This window comes from Polypterus senegalus, chromosome 17 (assembly GCF_016835505.1).
Source record: "Polypterus senegalus isolate Bchr_013 chromosome 17, ASM1683550v1, whole genome shotgun sequence".
NCBI lineage: Eukaryota > Metazoa > Chordata > Cladistia > Polypteriformes > Polypteridae > Polypterus > Polypterus senegalus.
The window spans coordinates 101,185,390-101,212,273 of NC_053170.1; the positions used below are offsets into that span (position 1 = coordinate 101,185,390).

Sequence of the window (26,884 nt, forward strand, 5' to 3'; positions counted from 1 at the left end):
CCTGTGCTCTCCGACTTGCGGTCACGCGCTGCTCTACTGGCCGTCTCTGCTCCGAGGTGTCATGTGCCGTCCTTGGTGACACGGATATCGCCGCAGGATGGATTACCTGACGTCGGAATTCATATTTATAGCCATTTTGTAATTCAAGCCCCCCTCGCTGAAGGTAAGAGACGGGGGCACCGAGAGCAGGAAAGACGAGACGAGGCCGGAAGGGGCAGGCGTCAGAGGCCTCTACTGGCTTTTAGGGTCTCCAGACGTGGGGTCTGCGTGTTGTCCGTGTCCACAGGGGTGTGCAGGTGTGACGCCCCGTCACAGTCCGCCTGGAGTTTGGACCATCCGAACGGAGAATGGATGGACTGCATTGGTGCTGCGGCCCCCCACACCCGGCCAAACTGAATTCCGAGGGCACCTCCTCCTCTCCCTGGGCCAACGCTGGGGACGAGGAAGGTGTGCCATGAAATTAGGAAGAGCGGCAGGCCTGAGCCCACCAAGATATGCCAGCAGCCTTTGGTCTTTCTGTCGTTTCTGTGCGGCACCAACGTTGGCGACACGACATCTCAGCCATTTGTTTGTCCTCCTGCCAACCTTCAGTTATTGGAGCACAAACACGAGACCCTGGCACCCACAAAGCACCTCGCAAGGCCGAGCAGCGCTGAATGGCAGCCACGGTGGTCCAACGGGATTGTGTGCAGGCGTAAGGGGATGAAACACGACGTTTTAGGGTCCCGGTGCTCCTGGCACACAGATATGAAAGGCGCTATATAGGAGAGGTCGATAAGTGTCATACAAGTGGCTCACAGGGCCACTGCTGCGGTAAATGGCACTATAAAGACAGGCAGGCGTCACCTAACAGCTGGATAAGCGTCTCAGTGACACGTGGCACTCGACAGGAGACACGCCGTCACCACTAGCCAGACAGACGGTCTCCAGGGTCATGAGGTGACATTCGGGCTACTTAAAAAAGGGGGGCCTCCTGTAAAATGGCACATAGTTGTCTTCTTCCTGATGCCCACCTCAGGTTTATCGTCGATCGCTTCAAGCACAACGCCATCTAGGAGAGGAGGGGGGCAGCCAGACGAGACGTGTGCCCCCATTAATGTGTTAACTCGGCTAGCGAAGCGGAAGGACTGAGAGAACGTTAAACAAGGGGTCCAGACCCGGCGATTTGGACGATGCCCGCTCTACGGGGGTCCATGGGCCTATTGGAGAGCCCCCTGAACTGGCTCACAGTGATGTGGCCGTATGCTGGAGAGAGCGGGCTGGGAATCCCTGCTGTCCTCAGGTGTATGCGTGGCAGACCCCGTAGTGGGGGGGTGTTAATTAGGCCCCCCGTTTCTCTTGACGCCAGGTGTGCTCAGCCAAGCCGCATTGTGCCGCCGTGCCACACTCGAAACTAGCGAGCTGTAAATGGCGCTGAAGAAGACGCCGGCGTCCCGAGGACGTGCTTAATTACCGCTTGCCTTTCCGGCGGTCCTACTTCTCCTTTTCATGTTAACAAGATTTCCATTCTTGTGCGTTGGCAGCGGAGAACAAATGGATTTGTGCGGAGCCGCTGTGAGCAACGTCCTCGGTGATGCTCAATTATGGACCCCCTGACCCCTCCGTCACGAGCGGAGCGCTTGTGTGGCTGGAAACGGAGAAACAGCTGGAGCGCGGCAGCCCCTCGTATTAGCGAACAGCAATATAATTAGGGGGCTGGACTCGGGGTCCTGCCGTTCAATTAAATATTGATTGTTACATGTGTGTGCGCGCCCACGGGGCAGGAAAACACCAGGGATAACAAGGTGGCACACTGAATGAGGTTTAGGGGCACGATGGACTTGACCAGGACAAGCCAACATGCTGGTGGGCCGTCTAGGGCTTGGCTTGAGTTTGAAGCCCCACATGCTTTAGTGAGAAGACCCTCTGAGCTGTATATATTTGGGGGGCTCTTACCAACAGGTATTTTGGCTGCTGCCGGGCGCTCAGACCACCAATCAATCCACGGCTCGCGGCTGCGGGCATTTCAGAAGGTCATAAACCAATCAAAGAGTCGCGTTCTCTGCTCTTCAACGTCCCAAGATGCTCCACCAGCCCTCATTCGTCCTTCTCTTTCTCTGCGGACCACCACATAAGCCTTTCACAGGGTGGACTTCCCCTTACTACGGACCTCCTCACTGGGCGTGTCCTCGAGCTGATGCCTCTGTCACCCTCCTGGGCGTGGCCTTCACAGAGAGGGTACATTTTGAGGGCTTCCCCCTGTGCCCTGGTGCTGGGCGCCACAGAGAGGCACAGACAATACAGAAGGGGCTTCTCCAAAGGTTACCGTGTACATATAAGGGGGCACGCTAAGGGCATCCTGACTAAATGTAGTGGCCAGCAGGGGGTGGCAGACCGCACTGGCAGCCCAATTAAAAGAAGGCCACCAAGATGACGGAGAGGAAGAGCAGGTCCCAGCAGGACAGGCCCTGTCACACGTTTCAGAGAAAATGGCGCAGTGGCTGTGGCGTGAAAGCTCAGCACCCACAATGCAACACTGAGCAACAGAAGTGCACCCCTTCATCGTAACCCACGGCGAGCACAGATGTGGCCCACCGGTGCGGAGACCCATTTTTAACTGGGCTACAGTGCCCAAGGGGCAGCACCGCCCCGCACTTGGCGCAGATTTCAGTAACGACCTGCCACGTGCCAACGGAGGTCTAACTTTAGTCTTCTCTCCTTTGGCTTCCCTTGCCGGACCCTTGTTAGTTTTTCCCCCTAATCATCATACGAACCGCACTTTGTCTGCCCCCTCACCTACGACCAGTTTACCTTGGGTGGTCCTACCAGATCAGTGGCGCCAGACAACACTGGGACACACAAAAAGCTGGGGGTCCCACTCTGGAGCCAGGGGTGAGCACCTGGTGGTCGGGCTGTCACCCATGTGACCAGGGCAGGCGGAGCCCAAAGGAGCAACAGGGGTCCGTGGTCCAGTGGGCCCACCACCTGCAGGCAGAAGTCAAAGGCAAGCGCCATTCCACAGGGTGTGGGCTCACTTATAGACCCCCGGCTTGGCACGTGCACCTTGGCGTTTAGCCCGTTGAGTTCGAGGGTCACAAGTGACTTATGTGCTGAAATTAAGTCAGAGTACTCGGCCTTCTGGGAGACCTTGGGGGGCTGTGCTGGAAGGTGATCCCACCAGGGAGGAATGGCCTACCTGATCTCAACCCGAGTGCCAACAGGTGCTGACAAAGGCACTTGGCACCAGAGTGGTCAACCAATCACTGCCTGCTTGTGAGGTGGAGAAGATCCCAGACACCGCAGCTCATCCAAAACATCTCTGCGTAGACTGATGGCTGAAAATCGATGGATGGATGGATGGATGGCACACACCGCTATGGAGTTGAGGAGCTTCCTCGTGTTTTGTTGGATTGTCTGACCTTCTGCTGTCTTCTTTGGACCCCTCTCTGGATTCCGTGTCTGTTGGCTTTGGTTTCGCCTCCCCCCACCCCCTGCCTGTGTAGGCCCTAAATCAAGTAAATCGTTTACCTTTACAAAGATTCAGCAAGGCCGGGGTTTGGGACAGGATTTCCCCCTCTGGTGGACACTTTTGGGCCTCAAGTTCATGACACAGAGCTGGGGCCCAGAGTTACAAGGACATCTGTGGCCACTGGTGGGAGTGCTAGCACGACAACCCCAAGGGTCCTGCAACTGGACCTTTTGAAGACCCCCGCACACAGCAATAGTGAACTCGGAGTGCAGTGATTGGCCGTCACTGCCATTCACTCAGCTTTCAAGAGTGCCGCCTACAGGCCACACAATGTCCTCCCATAGGTCAGTAAGCCACGTTGGGGTCTCCCAGAGGACTCCTAGCAGCAGAACGTCCCCACGTGACATCAGGACGAGCCTCGGCTTGGTCACCATGGTGGCCGCTGGTCACTTCTGCAGATGACCTTTTGCTTCTGATTGCGTGTTTTCAGCTCCTGAAGACGGGGGTCCGAAGACAGAAGTGACACCTCCGCGTGACTGCGTCCGTTGTCTCTTTGGTGCAGCAGGACGGCGAATGACAAGAGCAATTCAACAATTAAGTAGACAAAACGTGAGAAAACAATCAAGCAGTCGCCGTGTCGAGTGTGAGGAGTTCTTTATTTCTCTGATGTATTCATTTTCAGGCTAAGGTTAAATGTCACTTTGAGGAGAACGCCACCGCCGCCGTCGCCGCCACCCGAGTGCGCGCCTTTTATTGGTTTTAAGCTGATGTATTATCTTCAGATGGCGTCTGCCTGCATCTCCTGGGAGGCGCAGTTGTCGTGGACTGTTATTCAACTGGAATAAATAAAATGCCGACAGTTGCAGTGGGTCTATTAAAAACATTTATAAGCGTCGCCGAGTGCCGTCGTGAACGTGGGCTGAAAGACTCGACAGACTCGCCACGTCCAGCAAAGCAAGACTTCACACAGGTACGGCGCGCCGGCGCCCTCGGAACTCACGGCACAAACCTGCAACCCACCTGAGACTGAAGAAAAGGGGAAATGGGGGGACGTCGGTCGTTGTGCTGGGCACAATGGAGTGGCGCCTCCCTCAAGACAGTCGCGTGTGGCACTTTCTCGTTGGTCCGTACGCCCACAAGAGCGCCCGCTTCTGCTCAGATGTGTCATCCGTCCAGTTTGCGCCAACTGCACGGCCCCCTTTGCAGTGTTGTACAAGTCCTGTGGGGTCACTCCTCTACGCTTGGGCGCGCTGGGGACTTGCTTGACGTTCTGAGCCCCTGTTGTCACATCTGCACGGGGTTCCTCCCCTGGCTGGGCTCACATTCATCTTTGATGTCTCGTGTTTTCGTGCTCGATTCTTATATTTGTGCCATTTATGCGCATCACTTGTCGTTTTAGATTTCAACCCGCCTTAGTCGGGTAGCACCGTGCTGTGGCCGAGTATGACGGGTGGGACACTCAAGAAGGCAGATGAGGAAGAATGATGACGATGAATGACTGGCAGTCCTGTGCACTGGTGGGTTGTTCTTGGGGGGGGCAGAGCCAGGCGTGTACGGCGCTGGCCCGAGTTTCAGCCTCATCGACTGGCGTTCCACACGCAGCACGAGAGGAGTTGCGATGTCAGGCATTTCAGTCGGCTGTCCTGTAGTGTGACTTGAGTGGTGTCACAAGCCAATTTTCTAATGTCCCCCTTCCATTTCCCATAATTCAAAGTGCAGCAGCACAACGGTGACTGTGCACGTGGCAACAATACCAACAACAGATGTGACGCAGTGACAAAAGTATGGCGACGGGACATGGGAGTCCCAACACACATACAGCTGAACGGCCAATGATAAAAGTATCTCAGGAAAGGCTTGCTGGAAAAAAAACACAAGAAGAAAACTCGACAGTAAGTGACAAAGGCGACGTATCTGGCAGCCCTCCATTTCAGCATCCACACGTCCCTTTTTCTTTTCTCTGTAGTTTTAGAGCACAGAAAAGCGAAATCCGCACACAGCAAGTTATGTGGCCATTTTGAGAAGCCTGTTGGCCACCTTGGTGTTGTCGTCGAGGTGAGTCAATGGAGCCGAACGTATGGCTAGCGACTCCATCGAGCAGTGCGAGTGGCCGCCAGGCCACCATCTGGGGAAAGCACACCGTGTGGGCCAACGTGAAGAGACGAGCAATGCCAGGAGCCTGGACGTGGAGGTGCAGCATGCAAGTCGCCGGGCGATTCAAGTACAACTTCAGCGTCGATTAACACGCGCAGCCATGACAGGCACACGCCACTCACGACAAGATGAATCCTCTCAGGAGATCCAACCATCCATCCCTTCCGCTTATCCGAGATTTGCTAAACGAACTGTCGGAACTCTTAACTGCCTCCAAGGTTTTACCACACTGCAAGAAAAGTAACACGAAAGTGCTCTGGTAGCCCACCGCCTACAACCGGGCAAAAATAACCGGTGGCAGAAAATCACCCATAGACACAGACTGGCCCAGCCCGTCGGTCTTGACTGGAAAGTGACGGAGCCATCAAGAAAAGAGGAATTATGAAGGAAATAATCGGAGAAGCGTTAAAACACACATTCGGGAATGTGCCATTTTGAAATGACATCTGCGATAAATCAAGATAACCACCCCGCTGAATCCAAACAAAATGATGACATTGTACTTTATGACTTTCACTTAATGATACCTTCTGTCACCGCTGAAGGCGCGTTTTCATCTGATTACGAAATTCTTAATTCTATACAGATCTGCGCGGCATGCTGGCCACTGATTGGCTAGCAGGTCAGCAGTTGTCCGTCACTTCCTGTTAAGGGCGGGGCTTAGCTGGAGAGCGCCAGGAAGTAGGACGTTCAGAGGCACGCGCGGAGCTTGTCGATGAAGAGAAAACAAACGCACGGTCCCAGAATCACGATAGTGTTACGTCTTAAACAAAGTAGTTTGTGAATGTGAAACTGACAAATGGAGAGACGGCTCGTCGGATGGGTAAAACGAGAAGAATGTTTGAGAGCGCGAACGGGGTGTGCAGAGACCGAGAAACCCAGAAAGCGCAGATCTGTCGAGGAGTTTGGCAGGGCTTGGACCAGAAGAACGGCCGCTTTACCTGCCAAAGCGCAGGGCGTTGTGTTTGGAGACAGAGGGGAGTCTTCGTCGCTCCATTCCACTTTAAGAAGGTATCTTTTACACGTTATCTCGTTCTTGCCCATCGTTGAGCCGAGAGGCCGGTAATTCGGTGGTGTGTGTGAGGCTGAGTCGTTGCGCTTGCCCGCTGCGTGTTATTACGCTGGTTTCTTTTTCTTTGCTGTTCATTAATGATTATTTTTTTATTTTACCTGTCAAGGCCATGGTTGTTGTTCAATGTTTTAGTGGAGTTCTTTTTGACTGCTTGGTTAACGCACGGTGGTTATTTGCATTCTTAGTCGTTTTTTGTTACTTTTTTAAACAGTTGAATTAAGTTTTTAATGGGTACACATTAGCAATGTGGTGGTTTTTTCATTTAAAATAACGTGGAGATCCCGCAGTCTGCTTTGTTTCTATCGTTGGCCTGAGACGGTAGCCACGCTGACTGTCCGTGGTGGGAGAAGGTGCTCGGTAGCCTGAGATCCTGGAGTGTAAAGGGTGGACGAGGGGCTTTTGATTCCCTTCCAGGCCTTGCGTTGTAGTTGCTGGACAGCGGGTGAGGGCCGCCGCCTCCTCGGAGTTTGTCACAGTAGGACGCGTTCTTGAGTCTCATGGGGCACCCGGCTGCTCAAGTGCTGCCACGTCTGCCTTGTTTTTTGTGGTGGTCAGAAGGGCACACAATACAGCAGGGCTGCCATCCAGCGTTGGTCCCTGTCCTGCATCTGATTCTGCTGAAAGCTTTTTCACATTTCATGACTTTTCTATTGATTTTCAGTCGATAAAGTAGTTTTACGCCAGGAGGAGGTGAGAAGTCGAGCAAAAGGACACCTTTTATTGACTGACTAAAAAGATTACAATATCTACGCCTGAGCTGCTTCAAAAGCCTGCATTTTGTAATCCTTTTAGTTGGCCAATAACTTCTCATTACGTCCATAATGGCTAACACGGTACAACACCCTCGAAAGCCAGGAGGTGGGTAACACAACTTATCACCGTAGGACATCGGTAATTTGAGGCTGGTACAAATCGCAAATGTCAGTAACTTTTATAAAGTCTGTTTAAGAGAAGAAGAAAAAAAAAGACTGCGAATCAACTTCTCAGTAGCATTTCATCAGTTGAGCGATGATTTCTTAACCCACCGAATGGGGTGTCCAGATCGGGGATAGCCTTTGTCTACATACACTTGCAGTCTGATTATACCTGCGACCGACCACCTGTCGTGCAGTCTGATTATAGCTCGGGGCTCGCCTGATTTTTGTCTGAAGTGGCAGGCGAGAGCTGACAAGCACCGAACGTGTCGTACCTGTAAAGCCTTCGCACAGCAGCGACTCCTTCAGGCAGCATGTTCGGGCCCGGCACTCGATTTCTTGGAAGTGTGAAACTGTGCTGAACGTGGTCACGCAGTCACGCAGTTGGCTAATTGGACCTCCCCAGCAGTATAAAGTGACTTGTGTGGGTGAGGTTGTCAAGTTTGACATCTCTGAGTAGGAGTTCTGTGGTGTGTGACATCAGTTTTTAAGATTGACCGCACAGCATTGCTGGTAAAGGTGGCAGGGGAACACGGGTGGATGTGGTGTTGTCACCAGAGACGGTGACACAGCATGTAGGCTGCCAGGGGACTGGCTGTGATGCACACAGGGACACAAAGCAGCATTGCCTGACTCGGGAATTAAAGATCCCAATCAGTCGACGGACACAATTGATGATTTGGAATCATAAAGCCGTAATGAGGCCTAATGAAGGCGGTCGACGCTCTGGTCGCTCACTATGAGCTCTTGAAATAAAAGCGTGAAAGAGTGGCAAATGAGATGACGACAATTCATTAAATACAATTAGCCTACTTGATTCACACTCAAATAAATACGTTATCTTGTTCTTGGATGTATTTTATTTTTCTGTTTTTTTTTTTTTAACTCCTTATTAAACATGTCAGGCAGATGTGCTCGTGGTGGTTGAGTGTCATGTGCTTGAAACACAAATCGAGTCCTTTTTCATTGATGTGTTGAAGTGGGCAAAAAACTCAATGATGATAAGAATTCTGTACTCCCCCTAGTCCAGCGTTGTGCCCAGCATGCCCAGTGCAGTCCCTATCCACATCCACAGGCCATGCATCGGGCACACTGGGCACTGACTCCGGGGAGCCCAGAAGTTTTCATATTCAGTACTTTATTTTTATTTTGTTTTTTATTTCAAGTATATGGCCGAGTGATTGTGGTTTCTTTGACCATGCAGTAAATGAGAACGTTCATTTTGGGTATCGGCAGAGCTAAAAGTTCTGGCCACCGTTTGAGCTGATTGACATGTGACTTGAGACAGTTGACAGTCCCACGGGCCCTTACATCTGGCCATAACAATTATTAGCCTCTTGCTCACCGACACCTATTCTCAACTGTCTGGGGTTCTGTTCTGAAGAATGATGACCCTACACTGGACGCTTTGCCATTTTTTTTTTAAGAAAAAAAATCCATATTTTAATGGGCACCTCAAAAGTAATTGGCGAATCCCAGAATAATTAAGTGTGTGCACCACACACACCCCCAGCTGTTCAGTTTCTTCACCCTCTCCGTTGGCACAAGGCCAGGGTGCTTCACAGTGCAATACATGCTGTATAACAATGAAGATGACAATGGCCACGGGGGTGTGAGGCCTGTGTGTAAAGAGAGGGTTTTTTTCTAGAAGCCCTGCATGCACGTGTGTGTGGGTTTCTGGGCCTGAGGGTTTGCCCACTTGCCACACTTTTATTATCTCTGCGTGCCTTTGTCTAATTCCGCCTATGCCAACAGATCATATGATGTCTTGTCATCCATGTTTAGGGTTGTATGAACCTTTTAATTTGAAGTAAATGCAAAAAGCTTTGTGTGCAGAGTAACGCTGATCGTTTCTTGCCACTGAAAACCTCATCATTACTGTTTATCTGGGCAATAAGTGAGCTTTGGTGCAGTGGCAGTAAGGAGACCTGTGCGGAGTCTGCATGTTGTAAGGTGCTATATATAACTAAAATGTATTCTCCTCGGCGGGGGTTTATTTCTGCCGCAGGTCAGGTGGATGGCAACTCTGTATTGGCCTGTGCTCGTGTGAGTGTTCGCCCTGTCTTGGGATGGTTCATGCCTTTTTACCCTGTGCCTGCTGAGATGGGCCCATCCCTCCGAGTCCCTGCTCAGGATTAAGTGGGTTTAGAAATAACAATGCAATAGTCAAACAATGATGGCATCGGTGATAAACACAACGTATACACTGAGTGGGCATCACCAGTGCCTTAACTGGTGGGCTGCTTGTGGTGTTCACTATTCACATATCCGATCGCCTTTGTACTTCAGGTGGGGCCGTGTGCTGTGATTGATTGGAGTGGGATCATGGGGGGGCTTTTAGCCTTAAACATGGTGGTCATTCACAGGACGAAGTGCTGTTTTTGTTCTCCAGTGCTAAGCTGGTCTACTTGGCAGCTACCCAGCTGTCTTGGAAATCTTCAATCCCCACTGCGTGGCTTAGCAAATTGCTGGCAGCATAATGTAATCTGGTTTGATTGGACGGGACCCAAAATAAATCAGTAGCCGGTCAACAAGTGGCTGAGCAATGCAGGACTGGACCACCAGGGCTTAAACATGTGGGATTAACTGGAAAGGCAGTATTAAAAAAAAAAAAAGTGCCCTCCACCTGAACACCATTGTCAGTCTTTAAATAACGGTGAAGACCAACCAGCTGGAGCGTACAGAGACGTACTTGAGGTCCAAATGATGAGATGGAATGTCCATTGTCCAGATCTAGTACCACAGCCACCAAAACTCTCTCTCACCCCTACCCTCTTTCTCCCAAGTTTCCTGCCATTTAAGTTCCCAATCTCCCCCACCCACCGCTATAAGCTATGATGACCTCTGGCCTTTGTCTTTCACCCAGAACAATGCCCTGCTTCACTGCCAGGGTCAGAAGTGTCAGGTGACCCAGCATACAGTTCTTCATCGCAGGGCATGCAGCCACCTGGTGGTCTAGGGAAGCCTCAAGGTCACTCCACTTGGGCCGTCCCACAGTGCACTTTTGTGAGCTCCTCTTGTTTTAGATTTAAAAGGTGGACATCACCTAAGTGATTCTTTTTTTTTTATTATTATTTTTTATGTACTTGCATTACCTTCAGCAAATATCTAATGGAGACCCTCAGTTTTCATCCCCTTTCTAACACTGGCAATGCACTGCCAGCAGGACAGTCTGTCATGATCGATAGATGTGGAAGGCACTATATAATATTACAATGTGAATGGTTCTGCAAAAGAGACCTAGAAGGACTGTGAAGAAATGAGAGCCACTGTGTGTCCTCCTCGCACAAGCAGTCCCTCGCCTTGGTAAATCTTTGTCTTTGGGCTGTTGGCTGCCATTGGACAGTATGGGGGCTCCATGTAATGTTTGCTAGTTGGTCAGGTGTTTGTCTTCAGTCTCTGTACTGCCTGCATGGGCGCTAAAAGCGTAAACAGACAGATACAATTTATTTTTGTATAGCCCAGAATCACACAAGAAGTGCTGCAATGGCGTTACCAGGCCCTGCCTCTTTACAGCCCCCCAGCCTTGACTCTCTAAGAAGACCAGGAAAAAACTCCCAAAAAAACCATTGTAGGGAAAAAATGGAAGAAACCTTGGGAAATCGGTTCAAAGAGAGACCCATTTCCAGGTAGGGTAGGTTGGGCATGCATGATTCCAGCGATCCTGCATCAGGGATGAATTTACCTTAGGCAGGCAAAACAACTTGGCAGGTGGGCCGTGGCACCAAGTGGCACATTTGAGTACCGAGAAGAGAAACGGAACAGGTGAGGGTTAGTGACAAATTCTAACTGTTTTAGTGCTAATGACAGTCTGCACAGTTAATCAGCAGCTCTAGTCAGGGTGTGCTAAACTGAAGTCGTGAGTCTTCAGTCGGGATTTGAAAGCTGAGACTGAAGGGGCATCTCGTATAGTAGCAGGCAGACCACTCCACAGTTTTGGGGTCCTGTAACTAAAGGCGCAGCCCTCCTCTGTTGTTTTATTAATCCTTGGAATCCTAAGCAGACCGACATCTTGAGATCTTCATGTCGCTCAGGTTTGTAAGTCGCGATGAGTTCAGACAAGTAAGCCGGACCTCCGCCATTTAAGGCTTTATATGACCTGCTAGAGTCAAAGAGAACTCGGAGATTGTGGGCTGATTCCGTAAAATTAACGGGGATTCCAACTGAGTTAAATGATGACCGAATATCGTTGTGATCAGCGTCACTCCCTCCAACAGTTAACACCTCTGTTTAAAGACAAGTCGTTCTCATCCATCCAGTCATTTAATTCACTAACACAACTAATTAAAGACAACATCGGAGAAACTTCATTTGATCGAAAAGAAAAGTTATGACTGGGTGTCTTCTGCATACGAGTGAAAATGAACGTGATGTGTCCTAATGAGAGACCCTGTGGACGCCTGTGATAACAGTAAAGGTCGCAGTACTGAGCCCTGTGGGACACCATATTGAAGTTCTTTGTGTAATGATGGAGTCCTGTCAGCACATTTCTGTACATATTGGAGTCAATTTGATAAATAAGAGCTAAACCAAGCGGGCGAGCCCAGTGCCTGTGAGCCTAACGTCCTAAAATCAAATGGTCAGTGGTGTCAAATGCTGAGCTTAAGTCTAATAACATAATTAATTAATTACAGTGGAGTTTCCTTCATCAGAGGATATCGGAATGTCACATGCCTTGACTGGGACCCTCTCCACTTGCATCAGCTGTGAGTCCTAGTGGACAGACGCTATTAAGAATGGATGGTAGTTCCTTGACAGGTGGAGTACAAGTCGAGAGAGGTTATGCGTTAGCTGAATGGTGAGCTAGTAAGGCCGCCTCTGGAGGTCTGTGTGCAGTTTTGCTCTCATCTGCGTGTACCCTTTTATTGTATTTAAATATTTAGAATATGTCTGTTTACCTAAAGGTGGGTACGTGTGATCCGTCCTAGGATGAAGTGGTGAGCCCACCCCGACAGGGGGCAGAGTTTCTGTGACTGCTGATGGCACACCTGCTGGCTCTCGCAGGCTGGGCCGAGCTTTGTGTTGTAAAGACTTTGGCTGTTCAGTCTCTTCTTGTCCTTTGTGTTAGAAGCAGGCCACATAGACTGATTTTATATTCTTGATAGTCGCTAGGTGTTCTCTGGGCAGGGTTTTTTTTGGTTGATACTGTTCACCAATTTTATGTTATTTGATCAGCTGATTCTGGTACTGTGCCTAAATGTAAATATGGATTACCATTTTAATAACGCAGTACTCGTTTCTTACCAGAAGCTGTACTGTATGACACACAGCGACATAAAGCCACTAATGTATCAACTGTTCATACCCAAGACTAACGTGCAGATGACGACTTCTCCAATTCCTTTTTCTCAGTTTACTCCTCCGCCTGCTTTAGTGACAATCCGCCAGTTTAGATTGGCAGACGATTGATCAAATTGTCACTAATAGTCACATTCTCTACGCTTTTAGGATGCGTGTTTTTTACTTTATTGGACTCCTCCTTGTTTGTCTCCGTGGTAGACATTGGCAGTGACCACTTTTGCAGTCCCAGTCCATATTATGTTGGTCCTCCTAATTCCGCCCCCAGATGCCCCGTGCCCATGAGCGCTGCTGACGGCTCTCCTCCTGCACAGCGTTGTTTAAATGTATGTATGTATGCATGGTTTCTGCTGTTTGCTTGTCGTCTCCCTTGCTCCTCATTTGGTTTCCTGCTGCTTTCAGCAATTTGTTAATCAGTTTCTGTTTTTGCTTCTGTTCATTTTGAATTTATGTGTCTTTCTGACTTGGAGCTTGCTGGTTTAAAAAAAAAACAAACCATTGTAACCAGATTATGAGATTCTAATGCAGGTCACAACCTCCCATTGTGGTTAACATGGGGAAACATGCAAACCAATTAAACAGCAGGAATTCTCCGAGATTTTGCAAAGAGCTGACATTTGAGGACAGCACTTTGTCTTTTTTTTTCCCTTGTAGTTGTAGTTCAGCCAGAAGAACACCAGGGTGTGGTGTGGATATCACTGGCGTGTACTGGGAGTCCTTTGCAACCCCATGGTGCCATGAAGGTCTGTCAGCCTCTGCTCAACATAGACGAGGCCATGCAGAGCCGAGTCAGAAGACTTGGGGCTTGAACCCGCCACCTTTGATCAGCCAGAATGAATGCCCAGCAGAGAGTGCAGACCCCAGTGCTGTCCTGCCTCCTCATATCTGGTGCCCTGATCCTCTGTGCTTCTAAACTCTCACACTCTGCTAGTGAAGAAGCAGCCAGTCTGGAAAAGTGGTTGCTAATCTGATTTTGGTGTCAATGGAGGATTATTCTGCCAAAATAAGATGTAAACTGCACTGACATATTTGTTGTGTGTTTAATTTGGGCGTGATATTTGTGTTTCATAATTCAGGTGACTCAGATGAGCCATTGCTTTTCAGAGCACATTATATTTCTTTCCATGATTATGTCTTAGTGTGACTTTGGGGCCACAAAACAGCCCTGAAAATGCAAAGGGCCTGACGAGTAACTCTGGCCAAGAAACTCGTTCAGGCTGGCAGGCATGAAAAGACCCCACGTGGGAGAAGAGAACCCCATCAAGCCCCAGCCCACCAAACAAAGCAGTGTTTCTTATGATGGTGGCAAAAGAATTAGAAAAACATCCCAGAATAAATCCCAAAAATGTCTAGAAATGCACACAGTGTTGACTCAAACTGATAATGCAAAAGTGAGCAAAGCTAAATAATCAAAGGCAAAAGCCAAATGTACCAAAATAAGAAAACTTCAAAGATGGTGTGAAATACAAAGTGACTGCTGCCGCCGCCTATATGACACCAAGGCAGCCACCACAAGAAACAGAATCTGTAATAAAAAGATGATAATCTCACCAAACCAACAAGTCAAACACTTGGGTCACAAATAAACTGCGCAATTAAATTAAAATAAATGACAACATCATTATTTTAAAAAACAAAGTACATTATATGCAAATAAGTGGGGAGGAATAGTCAAACTTGTAGAAATGGAGACTGAGGATGAAACCAAATGTACGTCAACTGTGACAAACCTAAAAAGCTACATGACCAGTTGGCATTAAGAGGTGGGCATTCTGGTAGAGCCGAGTTGGCATTGGGAGAAGGAGACGGATGATGATCTCTATTTCGTTGTTCTGCTCCTCTTGAGTTGGCGTGACTGACTGCACCAGTAGATGGCTGGGCTGCTGCTCTGGCGCGTCTGCTTTACCAAGTCACTTGTTCAGCTTCACCATCTGGCAAACTTTCTGCCAAGTGCAGATGAAGACTGGGGCGGGTGGGGAGATTAATGACGAGGATAACGTGACGCAAAGAGCCCAAGCTTGATGATTGTGTTTGGTTTGTCTGTGTAGACTAAAGTTAAAATGGGGAAACTTGAACTTCACTGTGTCGTCAGTAGCGGGCCTACAAAATGAAACTTCTAACAAGCTGTGTAATGGGGGGCAGTTGTGTTTATTGCATCCATGAACACAATTAAATAAAAATAAACAATTAAGTTTCCATCGCATCACATTTAAGTACATAATTGAAAAGAAATTCAATTAGAATGTAGCAAATTACTTTGTTCATGTATATCATTTGTCTAAATTAATTAACCATGAACATATTTAGTTGGTCTCATTTTTAAAAATGAATGTAAAGAAATCGACTTGCATAAAACTTTGTGAGTTTTGGTCACTTTTTTTTTTGTTTTGGGTTTGGTGACCCACCACTTCTTCTGGTGTGCCCTTGTGAACTGCCCAGCAGCAGTCCGCCATCATAGTGCCATCCCAGCGTCCCTGGTGCCCTCTTTCCATATACTTGATATCCTGATGGAATCTTCCCCTGCTCTTCACTCACCACTCCAAGATTGTCAGTGGAAAATTCCAACCGTGAATCCATCAAGAGAACTTGGAGACTCCTGTTGCAACCCAATTTCTTGAAATGAACGAATACATTTTTCACAATTTTTTTATAATTTGGATCTTTATCTAAACTTAAGTTACTTCTTTAAATGATAGCCGAGCCCCTCACTCCAGAGCATTCAGCCCACCCTCAAATTCTTCACCTGAAATCGGTTTTCTACTTTCGGGTTCCTCTTTCAATTTATCCGCAGGCAAACCTGGAAACGTTCAGCACGTGGGCTGCGTCTTTTGATGGGCCTTTGAAGCGCGCGTTTGCAGCAGCACTTTATGTGGATCCACCAAGCTAGGCCTGATGTGCTTTGTTCCTAGCTGACCATTCCTCCTGAAGCCAGTGTCGATTTTTGGCTCTGCTGTCCCACTCGTGGCAGTTTTGTATGCCTGGATTGCTGACCCAGAAAGATGCAAAAAGAGTTTAGCAAACACAAATTGTTCAGTGTTATCGAGCAGAACTGATTGCCTTTAAATTTTAATGTTAGACAATATTAAATTTAAAGAAACGATCTTTAAAATATTGATGTTGAAGTGTGAAAACAGTAAAAATGAAATAATGAAAACATCTGAAGTGCATGGCGTGTGTATGCACTGCGTGTTCAGCCTATGGTAGATGCTCTTTTTGACATGCATTGGTGTCGTCGTCGTCGTCGTCGTCATCATGGCTGTGAATGTGACTGATGCTTCTTTCCAGCCTGTTTCAGGAGCCTCACATGTAATTTCCTATTGGATTTGCTGCCTGTTTTCTTTATTTCATTGACTTTAGCCTGAGAATTTTCGCAGACATGAAAGCTTCATTTAAAAAAAAAAAAAAAAAAAAGTTGAGATCCTTTTGAGTGTGAAATCTGAGAATATCTTGCAAGGTCACTCTGAGAACGGATGTACTGTACTTATCATTGGCAGGTGGCCATACCTAAAATTGTGAGAGGTGCTGACTGTGTTGCGGCAGCTCCTTTACAACTTTGTTGAGTTTGTGTGCACCCCCAAACGGCTCTGTATTCTTTGTGGATGTGCTCTTTCAGGCCGATTCTTGTCCTGTGCTGTTAGGGCTGGCCTTGGCCTCCTGTGACACAGTTGGATTAAGTGGGTGTTTAATGCTGGATGGATATCCTCTGCACACTTTCTTGAGCTCATCTTTAAATCTGTGCCATTTCAAATAGTTCCCCATCAGGCTAGTCCCCATGCTGAGTGAGGTCCTGTGCTCATGTCAAATGGAAGAAGGGACGACAAGGAGCTTGAAAGAGAAACCGCTGCTCTGCCTTGGTGTCATTCTACTTGTCACTCTTGACAGCTCTGGGTCTGTGTGACTCTTTAAAGGAGACCTTCAGAAAAGAGATGAATCTATGACACCTGCTCAAGCCCTGGTGTGAATAACACTCTGGAAACCTTCCAAAGTTTTGCTGTCTTGGTGGCCCTAGCATGATGTCCTCGCAGATTTTCACGTTCCACAGCCCTTTGAATGGATAGGAACAGTAGGTCTTCAGTTCCGGTTTGATCCCGTGTGGGTATTCTTTCCAGAGAGGATTTCCCCTGGGTGATATCTTGGGATGTTGTAAGCATACAGTTGGACATCTGACAGGTGGATTATGGGATGTTGCATTCATTGCTGTTATGTAGCATTGGTTGGTCCCCATTGAATTGATGGGTCAGATACCACGTTCTTTATTCTCCAGGCACACAAGAGTCCAGGAATTTTTCTTCAATCAAGCAATCAACATTTATTTATATAGCACATATTCATACAAAAAAAAATGTAGCTCAAAGTGCTTACCCACAAACTACACACAGCAAGTAATGGACAGGAAAAATCAACCTTGTTTTGTTTTGACAATTCCTTAACACTTTGCATGCTAAACGAGAGTAGCAGGTGGCGACCTGTGGACCGATGCTACCTTCCAGTTCTCTCGTGAAGCGTCTTTGATTCTCCAGTACTAGACAGGAGTGTGTCGTGTGAAAATCAAGGAGTGTGGGTGTTTGAAACACAAATGAAAAATCAGGCAGGTGTTGCACAGTGGACGGAACGTGTCACCGGTATTTTATTTTCTTCTTAGTCATATTTTGGATGGCATTTGCTTTTTCATAAAGCAGCATAAACATCTGATGTGTTTAAGTACCAAGTTCAAGTGTCAGATGCAACTTATTTGTAGTGACCTGTGAAAGACCACCTGGCAATGAAGGCCTCAAGCAGTGGGCATGCACAAATGATTTTCTGTTCCATGTGTCATCTGAGAAACCTCAAGCACCCATCCATCCATAATCCAACCCGCTATATCCTAGCACAGGGTCACGGGGGGTCTGCTGGAGCCAGTCCCAGCCAGCACAGGGCGCAAGGCAGAAACAAACCCTGGGCTGGGCGCCAGCCTACTGCAGGGCACGCACACACCCACACACCAATTACACACTAGGTACAATTTAGGAGTCTTTGGACTGTGGGAGGAAACCCACTCAGACACGGGGAGAACATGCAAACTCTACACAGGGAGGACCCGGGAAGTGAACCCTTAAGGGTCTCCTAACTTACTTGAAAACTGAGCGGTTATGTAACATGTCCAGTACTTGAGCACCATGTAGATGATTGCAGGTTTAAGTTGGTACAGTATGAGCATGGTGGGCATGCCAGGAGATGTGCGGCTTATGTTTGTCTTACATTTCATTTTGCTTATTCTGTGCTTTTTTTATTTCTAGCTCAGCAAAATTCTCCCAAAATCCATGAAGGTTGGTGGGCATACAAAGAGGTGGTCCAGGGGAGCTTCGTCCCAGGTAACCCATTCACTTTCTCTGTACCGATGCTTTTAATGTGGGTGATGAGGGGGTGGAGGTGAATGCCCACAGATGCTCTGTCATGGTGGATTATTTCTTGGGTCTTTCATGTTTGATGAGAGTGTCGGGGGTTGTTTGCAGGGTCCCAGATTGTGTGGGGTCAGCAGCTGGTTGTGGGTGATCTTACTGAATCTGAAGTCTTGTCCCAAGTGTCCCCAGCTCATGTAGACTCCAACTGCTCCACTTTAATGGCTCCTGAGTCCCTGGCCACATGCTGGGGTTCACCTCAGAGTCTCCTTAAGTGTTCAATTATTGTGCCTGACGGAATAATGGAGGCACTGGCAGGTTGGGTCACTGCTGGTGGCAGTGGCAGGGGGTGGCAGCTGGGGGTCGTCCCAGCATTTACTAATGGATTTATTTAATGTCTCGGGGTCTTTCAGGTGTGATGATGAGCTGTAATTGGCCTTGGAATGACAAATGATGCTCAACGGGGGCTCGTACATTGTTTGTGATGGTGGGGGGGATCTTTCTGTTTTAATCTATTTCTGTTTTTAATTTAAAGTCACAAAATTAAATGCAGATGTTAATAAGAAAATGATGCTGTAAGTTCTCAGACACTACTGAACATTTCATAGGTTACAGTTGGCACTAATGACTTCAAAATGAAATGAGCTGAACGTCTTAATGTTGATGGCAAACTCTAATTAGCCGCCCTTATCCACTGTTTTCAGTCTTTGGAGTGCGAGACGCTTTTTGTGCCTGTTAAGGTGTTGCTCTTGGACCCTCGGCGTCCTCTCCATACCTTTGCTCAGGTGTGTGCAGGTGCAGCCTCCATTGTTTGGTTCTGCCTTGGAGTTTGAAGGCTAAGCCATCAAATCAGGCTTGTGCAGCTCACCGATTTTTGGAGTAGTAGTAGTTGTCATCGTCATTAGTTCTCAACAGTGTGGTTTAGCAGTTTGCCCACTGGAAGTATAATTAATTGGAAGTTTTATGAATATTGATTTGTTTCTGCTTTTGATTTTTGATCTTGATTTTGCAGTGAAACCTCTCTTTTGGGTGGCTGGACTATGTGACAGAATATCTTCATAGTGTGTGTTTTTTGACTGGTGCTAGTATCTCAATGCATTACTAAACATGCCGCCTCTGCCTCGCTTCCTCATGTGACGTTAAGTGACATCCGTCACCTACCTTCAGTGCTGCTGCTGCCACCGTCTTCCATGGCACGTGGAACTTTTATTCTCTGCCGTGCCCCTCTGTCTTCACATTCACACCACTCACTTAGGGACAACAGTCAGCCCTCGCTGTCCCCAGTTCTCTGAGGCCTTTGCTGTGATTTGCCAGTGGCTCCCCTAAGTCTACTCTAGGTGTGTCTTTGACCTTCACTTGTACATCCTCCCTCTGAGGAGTGACAGGAGCTCAGGCGCAGAATGGGGCAGCGATGACTGCAGCACAGCCCAGTTAGTGTTGAATTGCATCTTCAGCCTAATAAATCCGTGAACACAAAGCTGTTTACATGGACTCTGGCGTGCACAGGTTAGCATTTCACATTTCACAGTCGTCCCACTGCCATGCTATATATAGTTTGTTCGTCCGTCGAATCGACCAGGACCATCTAGTCATCTGGTTAAGGATGGGGTGGGTCTGGGTGGGTGCGTAGATGGCTTACTAGTCCGATACGTGCTCGGAATAGCAATGCAGATGATGTGAGATTGTCATCGTCATTAGTTCTCAACAGTGTGGTTTAGCACTTGCGCGGCTGACTTTGTTTATAGTGAGGAAGAGTTGTGCAGCGTCGACCTCACTCTCTCGTCCGTGTCCACCTGTATCCAGTGGCAAGACCCAAGTCATGACGACCGGAGATGGGTACAGACCTAGTTCACCTAGGGTTTGGGCCCATCGGCTACCCTCACCTGGTTTAGCCATCCAGTGGAAGCTGTTGTCCGGGGTATGGCCGCTGTTGCATGCTAACAGCTGCGGGGAGCCACAGGTGAGGACCAAAGCGGACAAACTGCTCCCGGGAGCACCACGTGTACACTCCATATACCCCCACGCTATATATATATATATATATATATATATATATATATATATATATATATATATATATATATATATATATATACATACACACTTGACTTGGAGTCCTCGCTCTCCTACACCTCGTCTGATGTGCATTTGCCACTTTACTTTTCTCCTGTTCTTTTTATCTCTCAGCCTTGATGTCTGCATCCACACCTGCTGCACCACAGCTACTGTAACTCCCCCCACACCAGCCTGATTTATATTATTTTGTACGTCTTCTAGTGTTGACACATTTATTTTTCACATCATGCAATTAAAAAAAACAGGCGTAACATTACCTAAGCTATTTTCATAAGAAATCAATTAAATGTGTGTATCAAACTTTAAACACAAACTGGCAGTAAGTATTTTATGTAGATTTTGAGGTCTCGGTGCCCCGCCCCTTTCTACCCCAGGTGTCACTTGGCATCCAGCTGTGCACACTGGCACCTCTGGTATGTCTCTGCTTGTTGATGCTCTGATGGGTCCCATAGTTGGCATTCGCCCCTCCCTCCCTCCCAAGCACGTGGTTGGAGGCCTGTCCTGTCGGCCTGCTTTACACACCACCATTTTCAAACTCCCTCACTCCTATCCTATCCTATCTCTTTGACCCACACAGCACTGTCTCTGATATTCTTACATGGTGTGCTCATTTATATCACACAAGTACAAATCTGTTGCTTAGTACTGGGCCTTTGCGCAGAATTGGTGATGGGGCTGCACTTACAAATAGAAGACTTGGGGTCGTGTTACTCTGGAGGGGAGGACATCTTCGGTGGTGTTGGCTTTAGGAGACAGCTTGAGAGATTGGTGCAAGTCACAATAAGAATACTAATAGTCGATAGATCGACATATGAAACGTGTATACTGTACATATAGTGGCTTTCATTAAAGGTCTGAGGGTGCTAGATGGGCTAACAGCAGAGTCCCCTTTTATCCAGTTTGGGATTTTTTTTGTTGTTTTTTTATCTTTCATCCCTGCCTGTGCCCCTTGCAGATGCTAAGCTCTTATCCTGGTGGTCCTGCTGTGCGTTATTTAGACCAAGCGGAGGTGCTTCACCAGGAGGTGTGCGGGTTTTGCCTTTTCAGTACCTGCCTCTCTGCAGGAGCCAGGATTATTGGGCCTTTCTTCGGTGGGCCACTGCTTCTCTGAGGTGAACAGCCTGGCGAGCACATGCCGCGTCTCTGCAGCAGCGATTTTTAGCTCCCTGAATAAGCATCTTGATGGATTTTGCTTTTATTGACCTTAATTAATAAACTTTTAAAGATGATCAAGTGTCTGTGTTGACAGTAGGAGAGAGTTGCCGTTACTGGTAAAACACAGTGAGCTTGCCAGCAGGGTCTCGGTCCTGTCCGTTGAAAAGCGTGTTCACAGCCCCTCTATCCATTCTTCAATTATGCCCTTAAGTAAAAGCAGTGGGCCTCATGCTGTGCCAGTATGGCCCGCAGGGAGCGGCTCCAAAGCTGCCCACAGTTGTCAGGGTATTAGCAGCGATACTGTAGATTGTTCAGCCTAAAGGAAGGTCTAGACAAGTGACATCAGCCTGGCAAATTCAGGCCCTCCGGTCCGTGCAGCTGGAGTTACAGACCACTGCTGCTGTGTGAAGAGGTCAGCCAGCCTGCTCTTAATGCTTTCTTATGCGCGATGGCTTATCGTGGATCACTGGCTTCTGAAATCCAGGACTTCAAAATGCAAATCCTCCAGGGTTGGATTGGATCATAATCTTTGAATTGTTGGCATCGATACCTGTAAGTAAACGTGGCCGTGGTAACTTGGTATTTACACTGAGAAGTGACCTCTGCCCTCGATGATCTGCTGTATCTTTGACTTCCCAGACGATTGTCCTCTTCATGTGACAGGTGTGGATTAGCACTTCATGGGCCTCATCTGTCAGGTGATGACTCACTTGGTAGCTTTACATTTAACAATGGCACATTTCACCTGGTGCCCTGTGTGAGCAGGGTTCAGAAGGTTGATTTGCTGGGGCAGACATTTAGGGAGTGTAGGGGAGAGCAAATGAATGGCAAGTAAGCTAGTCCGTGCTGATTGTTCTTTTGATTGGGGGGCACTGACCGTCTGTAGCCACACCCCTGTGACATTGTGTGCCCCTAAGTGAAGATCGGCCCTATTGATGGCTTAACTTTCTTGTAACCCTCCCTGCTGGCACGAGTTCACAAGTGGGCGGCCCACATTTTATGTCTCCGTGTGCCACATTATGACGACGATGGCACCTGCCTGCTTTACATAATGTCACCACACATGTGTTATTGAAACCATTATTACCAGCACAGAATGCATTTCTTTCCTTTAATGTACTCCGTGCTGCAGAGTAAAATGAACCTGCCTGGTCAGTAAATTGTTTTAGGTCAGAAATTAAAATGTCAGAAGCTTTTATTTATGAAGGAGAACGAAGCCCAGGCCATTCATCCTAGAATTAGAATGTCTAAGCTCATCTTATCTGCGACGATGACAAATGAGCAGAAATTCTATTATTGTGCCGCGTAATAGAGAGGAAAGGTTGCTTAAGGAGTAAATGATATGTGAAAAATCATCGGGGCTCAGATGAAACATTTATTATAGGGAAGTCTGGGCAGCCAAGTGGATGTGGTGTTTAATATGAATGGACTCTGTGACTCAGTGATAACATTGTAAGGAAAAATAAGACATTGGGCTGCTTGGAGTAAGGTGCCATCCGACCTGGGGGCCTAGTGGTGGCACTGGGGTCGAGATACCTTAATCCTGAATGTTCTCCCCGCATGGCTGATCGTCTCTAGGACAATGGGGACGTGATGTGCTCTCTCTGTCGGGTGAACGGGAGTGCAGAGCCGCTGTTTGTACAGAGAACTTGAACCACATTTTCTGGTGGGTCTGTCTTGGATTGACACTGGGGTGGTACGCTCCACTACGCACATTGTCACCAAGGTCTCGTCTTCTCACATGGGTTCATTATGCTGTCCAGTGTTTAGAACAACGCTGAGCACTGCCACGAAGACCTACCTCAGGAAGTTCACACTGGAATTAATGCCATGAGCCACCTTGCCTCCTTTTCGTGCCAGCAGTGCTGCCTCAGCGTCTCAGTCCTGGCTTCAAATCTACTCTTGGGCATTGTCTTGGCGTTCTCTTGTGTGTGGCTTTCTGGCTTTTCTTTAGGGGCTCCTCTGTCCTCCTGTCACTCCCTATCTTGTAGGTTAGCTTAACTGGCGTCTTGGAATTGTGACTCGTGCCACTTCCAGAATTGATTCCTGTGTTGTTTGTGCCTTGTCCTCCCAGGGTCAGCTCTGCTTCTCCACATCCCTAAAGTTGGACTAAGCTGGACCTGTCGATGGTCAGTCAGATGAATCTTTTTGGTTAATGGCGGTCAAGTAGAGAGCGAGACATGAGGGCTGGGTTCCCAGCAGGAAACGTTGTTGTAAGCAAAAATGCCACCCTCGCCACCGAGATGCTCTCGAGCACATGGTCTAAATGATGCTGCATTTCCTGCCACGGACCTCTCTTTGAGAAGCTGTCCTGGTGGGGTTGAGGGTGGGGCAGGAGTGACGTGGCTGGTATGTGGGCATGGAGACCGAGCCCCATTGGTGACTGTGCTACCCCCCTAAGCCTGCCCCCGTGTTCTCCTGAATCAATATACCCTCGTAAGGCTCCCAGCAGATAAAGTGAAGCACATCATGTCACAGTGTGCAGCGCTAGGTTGGCCACTAGACCCACCATTATGTCCAAGATGCGCGTTACAAAGTGCACCTCGCCGATGTGCCCAGCTATGTAAACGTTGCTGTGAAATGTGTATTTAAGTGAAGCCAGCAGATTAGTGGATTTCATCCTGCATTGTGATGTCATTCCCTCTTTGTTTCAATTTAGTCTCATGGCCTCGGCTAGCACTGTGCTGAGGTGGTCAGTGGTGGTGTCCCCTTCTCGAGTGCCACCTGCCTAGAGTCTTACTTCCTCACATCAGTCCAGTTGTCCCCTTGCAGCTGGCACAGCTGTGGACCTCCATGGTCCTAAGTTGGGCTGAACAGGCCTGACAAAGTTATGCTCTGCAGTTTGGCTCATAAATGCGCAATGAAATGGTTCCCAGTCACAAACTGTTAGGAGTTGAGTGTGCCTTTCTAGGACATTTGCGACGTGGATGAGTGTGTGTTCCTTCTCGGCTCTCTGCAGACTTGGGTCTCGTTGATTTTTCACTTAATGATGGCTAAATTACCGTGTCCAAAATCATTTTCTGGTAGCCTTTGATTATATCTTCTGCTATGTTGCTCTTATTAAGAGAAATAAATCCAAGCATGCCTCGTGTTCACTGTGCATAACCCATTTAAGAAGATTAGGGTCTGAATTTTATAAAGGGGACTGGGAATTACAAGCTATTAAAAGTTAATATGCCACACTGCTTTAATACTTAGCGCCATCACACTCAGCTCTGGTTTAATCCTCCGATGCTGAAAGCTTTACAGGATTCTTGTCACTTTGGTTTAAAAATAATCAAAACCGCTCTGATGATCAATATCCCAGTCCGCTGTGTGGAATACACGCCATCCACTCAGGGTCTGCACCCAACCATTAATGCCCATGGATTGTCGGCGCACTGCTGGCTGCGGTCCTTGCTCGACAAAACCACTGCAGTCATTTTGTGTTTGGAACCACAATAATTCAGGAAGACTTTTTTTTTTCCGGCAAGGAATAAATTAATAAACCGAGTCAAGAGTGATGAGTTCCACACGAAAGCAGAGATCAGCAAGTAAATCACGGAGAGCTGCTGCCGCCTGATTAATGGTGTTTCCCCTCAAAAACGCACTGTTAATGTTTTCTGTTATTGACACCATTGATTTTGCTTTATTCCTCAAGAAACGGCGTCCTTCCCAGAGACAACTCCTAGTCATTCTTAATCACCTTGGAAGCTAATGGACCTGCACATGTAGACCGTGAAACATCCAAGGGGGTGCTGGGAGTGAAAATTCAGGTGGGGCCATATGCTGTCAGAATGGCCATACGAGGGGCTTGTGTGTGTGTGTGTGTGTGTGCGCGCGTGTGAGAGAGCGATGGATGGCCGAGCAGTACGGACGAGGGCCGCTTCTCTGCCTAAACACATTGGCCTAGGAATTGGACAGAGGATCCCAACTGGGAAAGGGAAACTGTCGAGCAGTGTGGGGTGTGAATGTACAGTTCACTGGAGCCACATGAAGGTGACGGCCATGACCGTGTTTGACGAGTCAGGACCACAGAAGTCCATTCAATGAAGATCTATCAACATATTGTCATATAGGACAACCTCACAAGGGCCTGATCAAGAGATCTCCATACTGAAAGCAGAAATGCAGCAGTAAATTGGAAAACTTGTAAATGTTGTCCAGTAGGTAGGTAATGGACGTGTGTCATGATGGTGCAGAGAGATGTTCAAGTCCAGGCATCCCTGAATCGCATCAAAGCAATGGCTCATTTTAAAGGGACTCTTGACTTCAAGCCCCCAGGTAGACCCTGTTTAGTTGGGCTGCACTGGCATAGAGCGAAGACTTGAGGGTCCGAGGGCCTGAACAAGTCATCTGGAAACAGTTGAGCAGCGGCAGGCCTAAGAGGAATGAGAGAAGAATGGCATCGAGCGCATCGGCGAAACTGAGGATGAACGCGAGCTTGTGGTTGGCTTTTAACAATGCGTTCAGTTCTTGAGGTAATCGGTTATGAACATTTAAAGACTTTCCTATAAAAAACGGAAAAAAGAACACTCAACAGAAGGCGCACGCGTGTAGCGCATCATTTCATGGTTTATGCTGACATAGCCATGCTGTTAGACATTTTGTTAAACATTATAAAGAAACTGCCTGTCTGCCCTCAATATTCCTCCGTATTGTCCTCCTCCAGTGGCACTGAATGGCACATGTGGTTTAGAACATGGAGGGCTGGAAGGTGCAGCATCTGGCCGTGTGCTCTCTCTGCTCCTCATTTTGGGTTATTGGGTGGGTGGTCGTCCTCCATGGTGTCATGGCGATGTGACCCGCAGGTGATGGCATGTGCCAAGGTCCTGTCTTTCAAGATGTGGTGCCCTTTATGACTCGGCCCAGTGCAGTACAGGCACTCCAAGATGGTCTGCTTCACACGTCTGACGTTGGAACGCGCAGGTTTGAACTGATGCAGCCTTACTCCACTTCTGAAGGACGTCTGCCTTTTCTGTATGCGAGCACAAGTTGTTCTTGGAGTCGCTGCCCCAGCTCATGGGCAGGCTGGCTGGTTTCTGAGGAGTGCCCTCATGCTCCCTGTTTTTGTTGTATTTCAGTGAAAGAGTGCCCGTGCCTTGAACCCGAGGCCAAGCGTAATCCAGGTAGGCTCACACCGCAGATGTTGCTAGCTTGTTTTGTTTCGGCTGAACCGAGTGACAGTTCTGCTCTTCCTGAACGTCACGTTGCTGTCAGGCCTCGGTGTTTGTCACTGGCATGTTTCACATATCACAGAGCCCAACTTATAATTTAGTTGTCACAAGCCATTTTGTTGGAAGTTGTCGGAGTGGCAGCCGTTTGCTGTTGCCAAGGTCATTAAAACTGGGAGCTGTTGTGACTTCATTAGTATAAATTTATTCTAATGCTATAATTTATCTTTAATAAA

General features: G+C 48.0%; 1 protein-coding gene across 2 annotated transcripts in view; it reads left to right on the forward strand.

The window, feature by feature from the left end:
* The window catches only part of ca10a (carbonic anhydrase Xa), a 114,041-nt gene that overhangs the window by 12,888 nt on the left and 74,269 nt on the right, over window positions 1–26,884 (forward strand). For both annotated transcript variants that reach the window (XM_039739809.1, XM_039739810.1), the window contains exon 3: window positions 18,163–18,237. In XM_039739809.1, coding sequence (XP_039595743.1) covers window positions 18,163–18,237 — 75 coding nt within the window. The remainder of the gene's footprint in view (window positions 1–18,162; window positions 18,238–26,884) is intronic.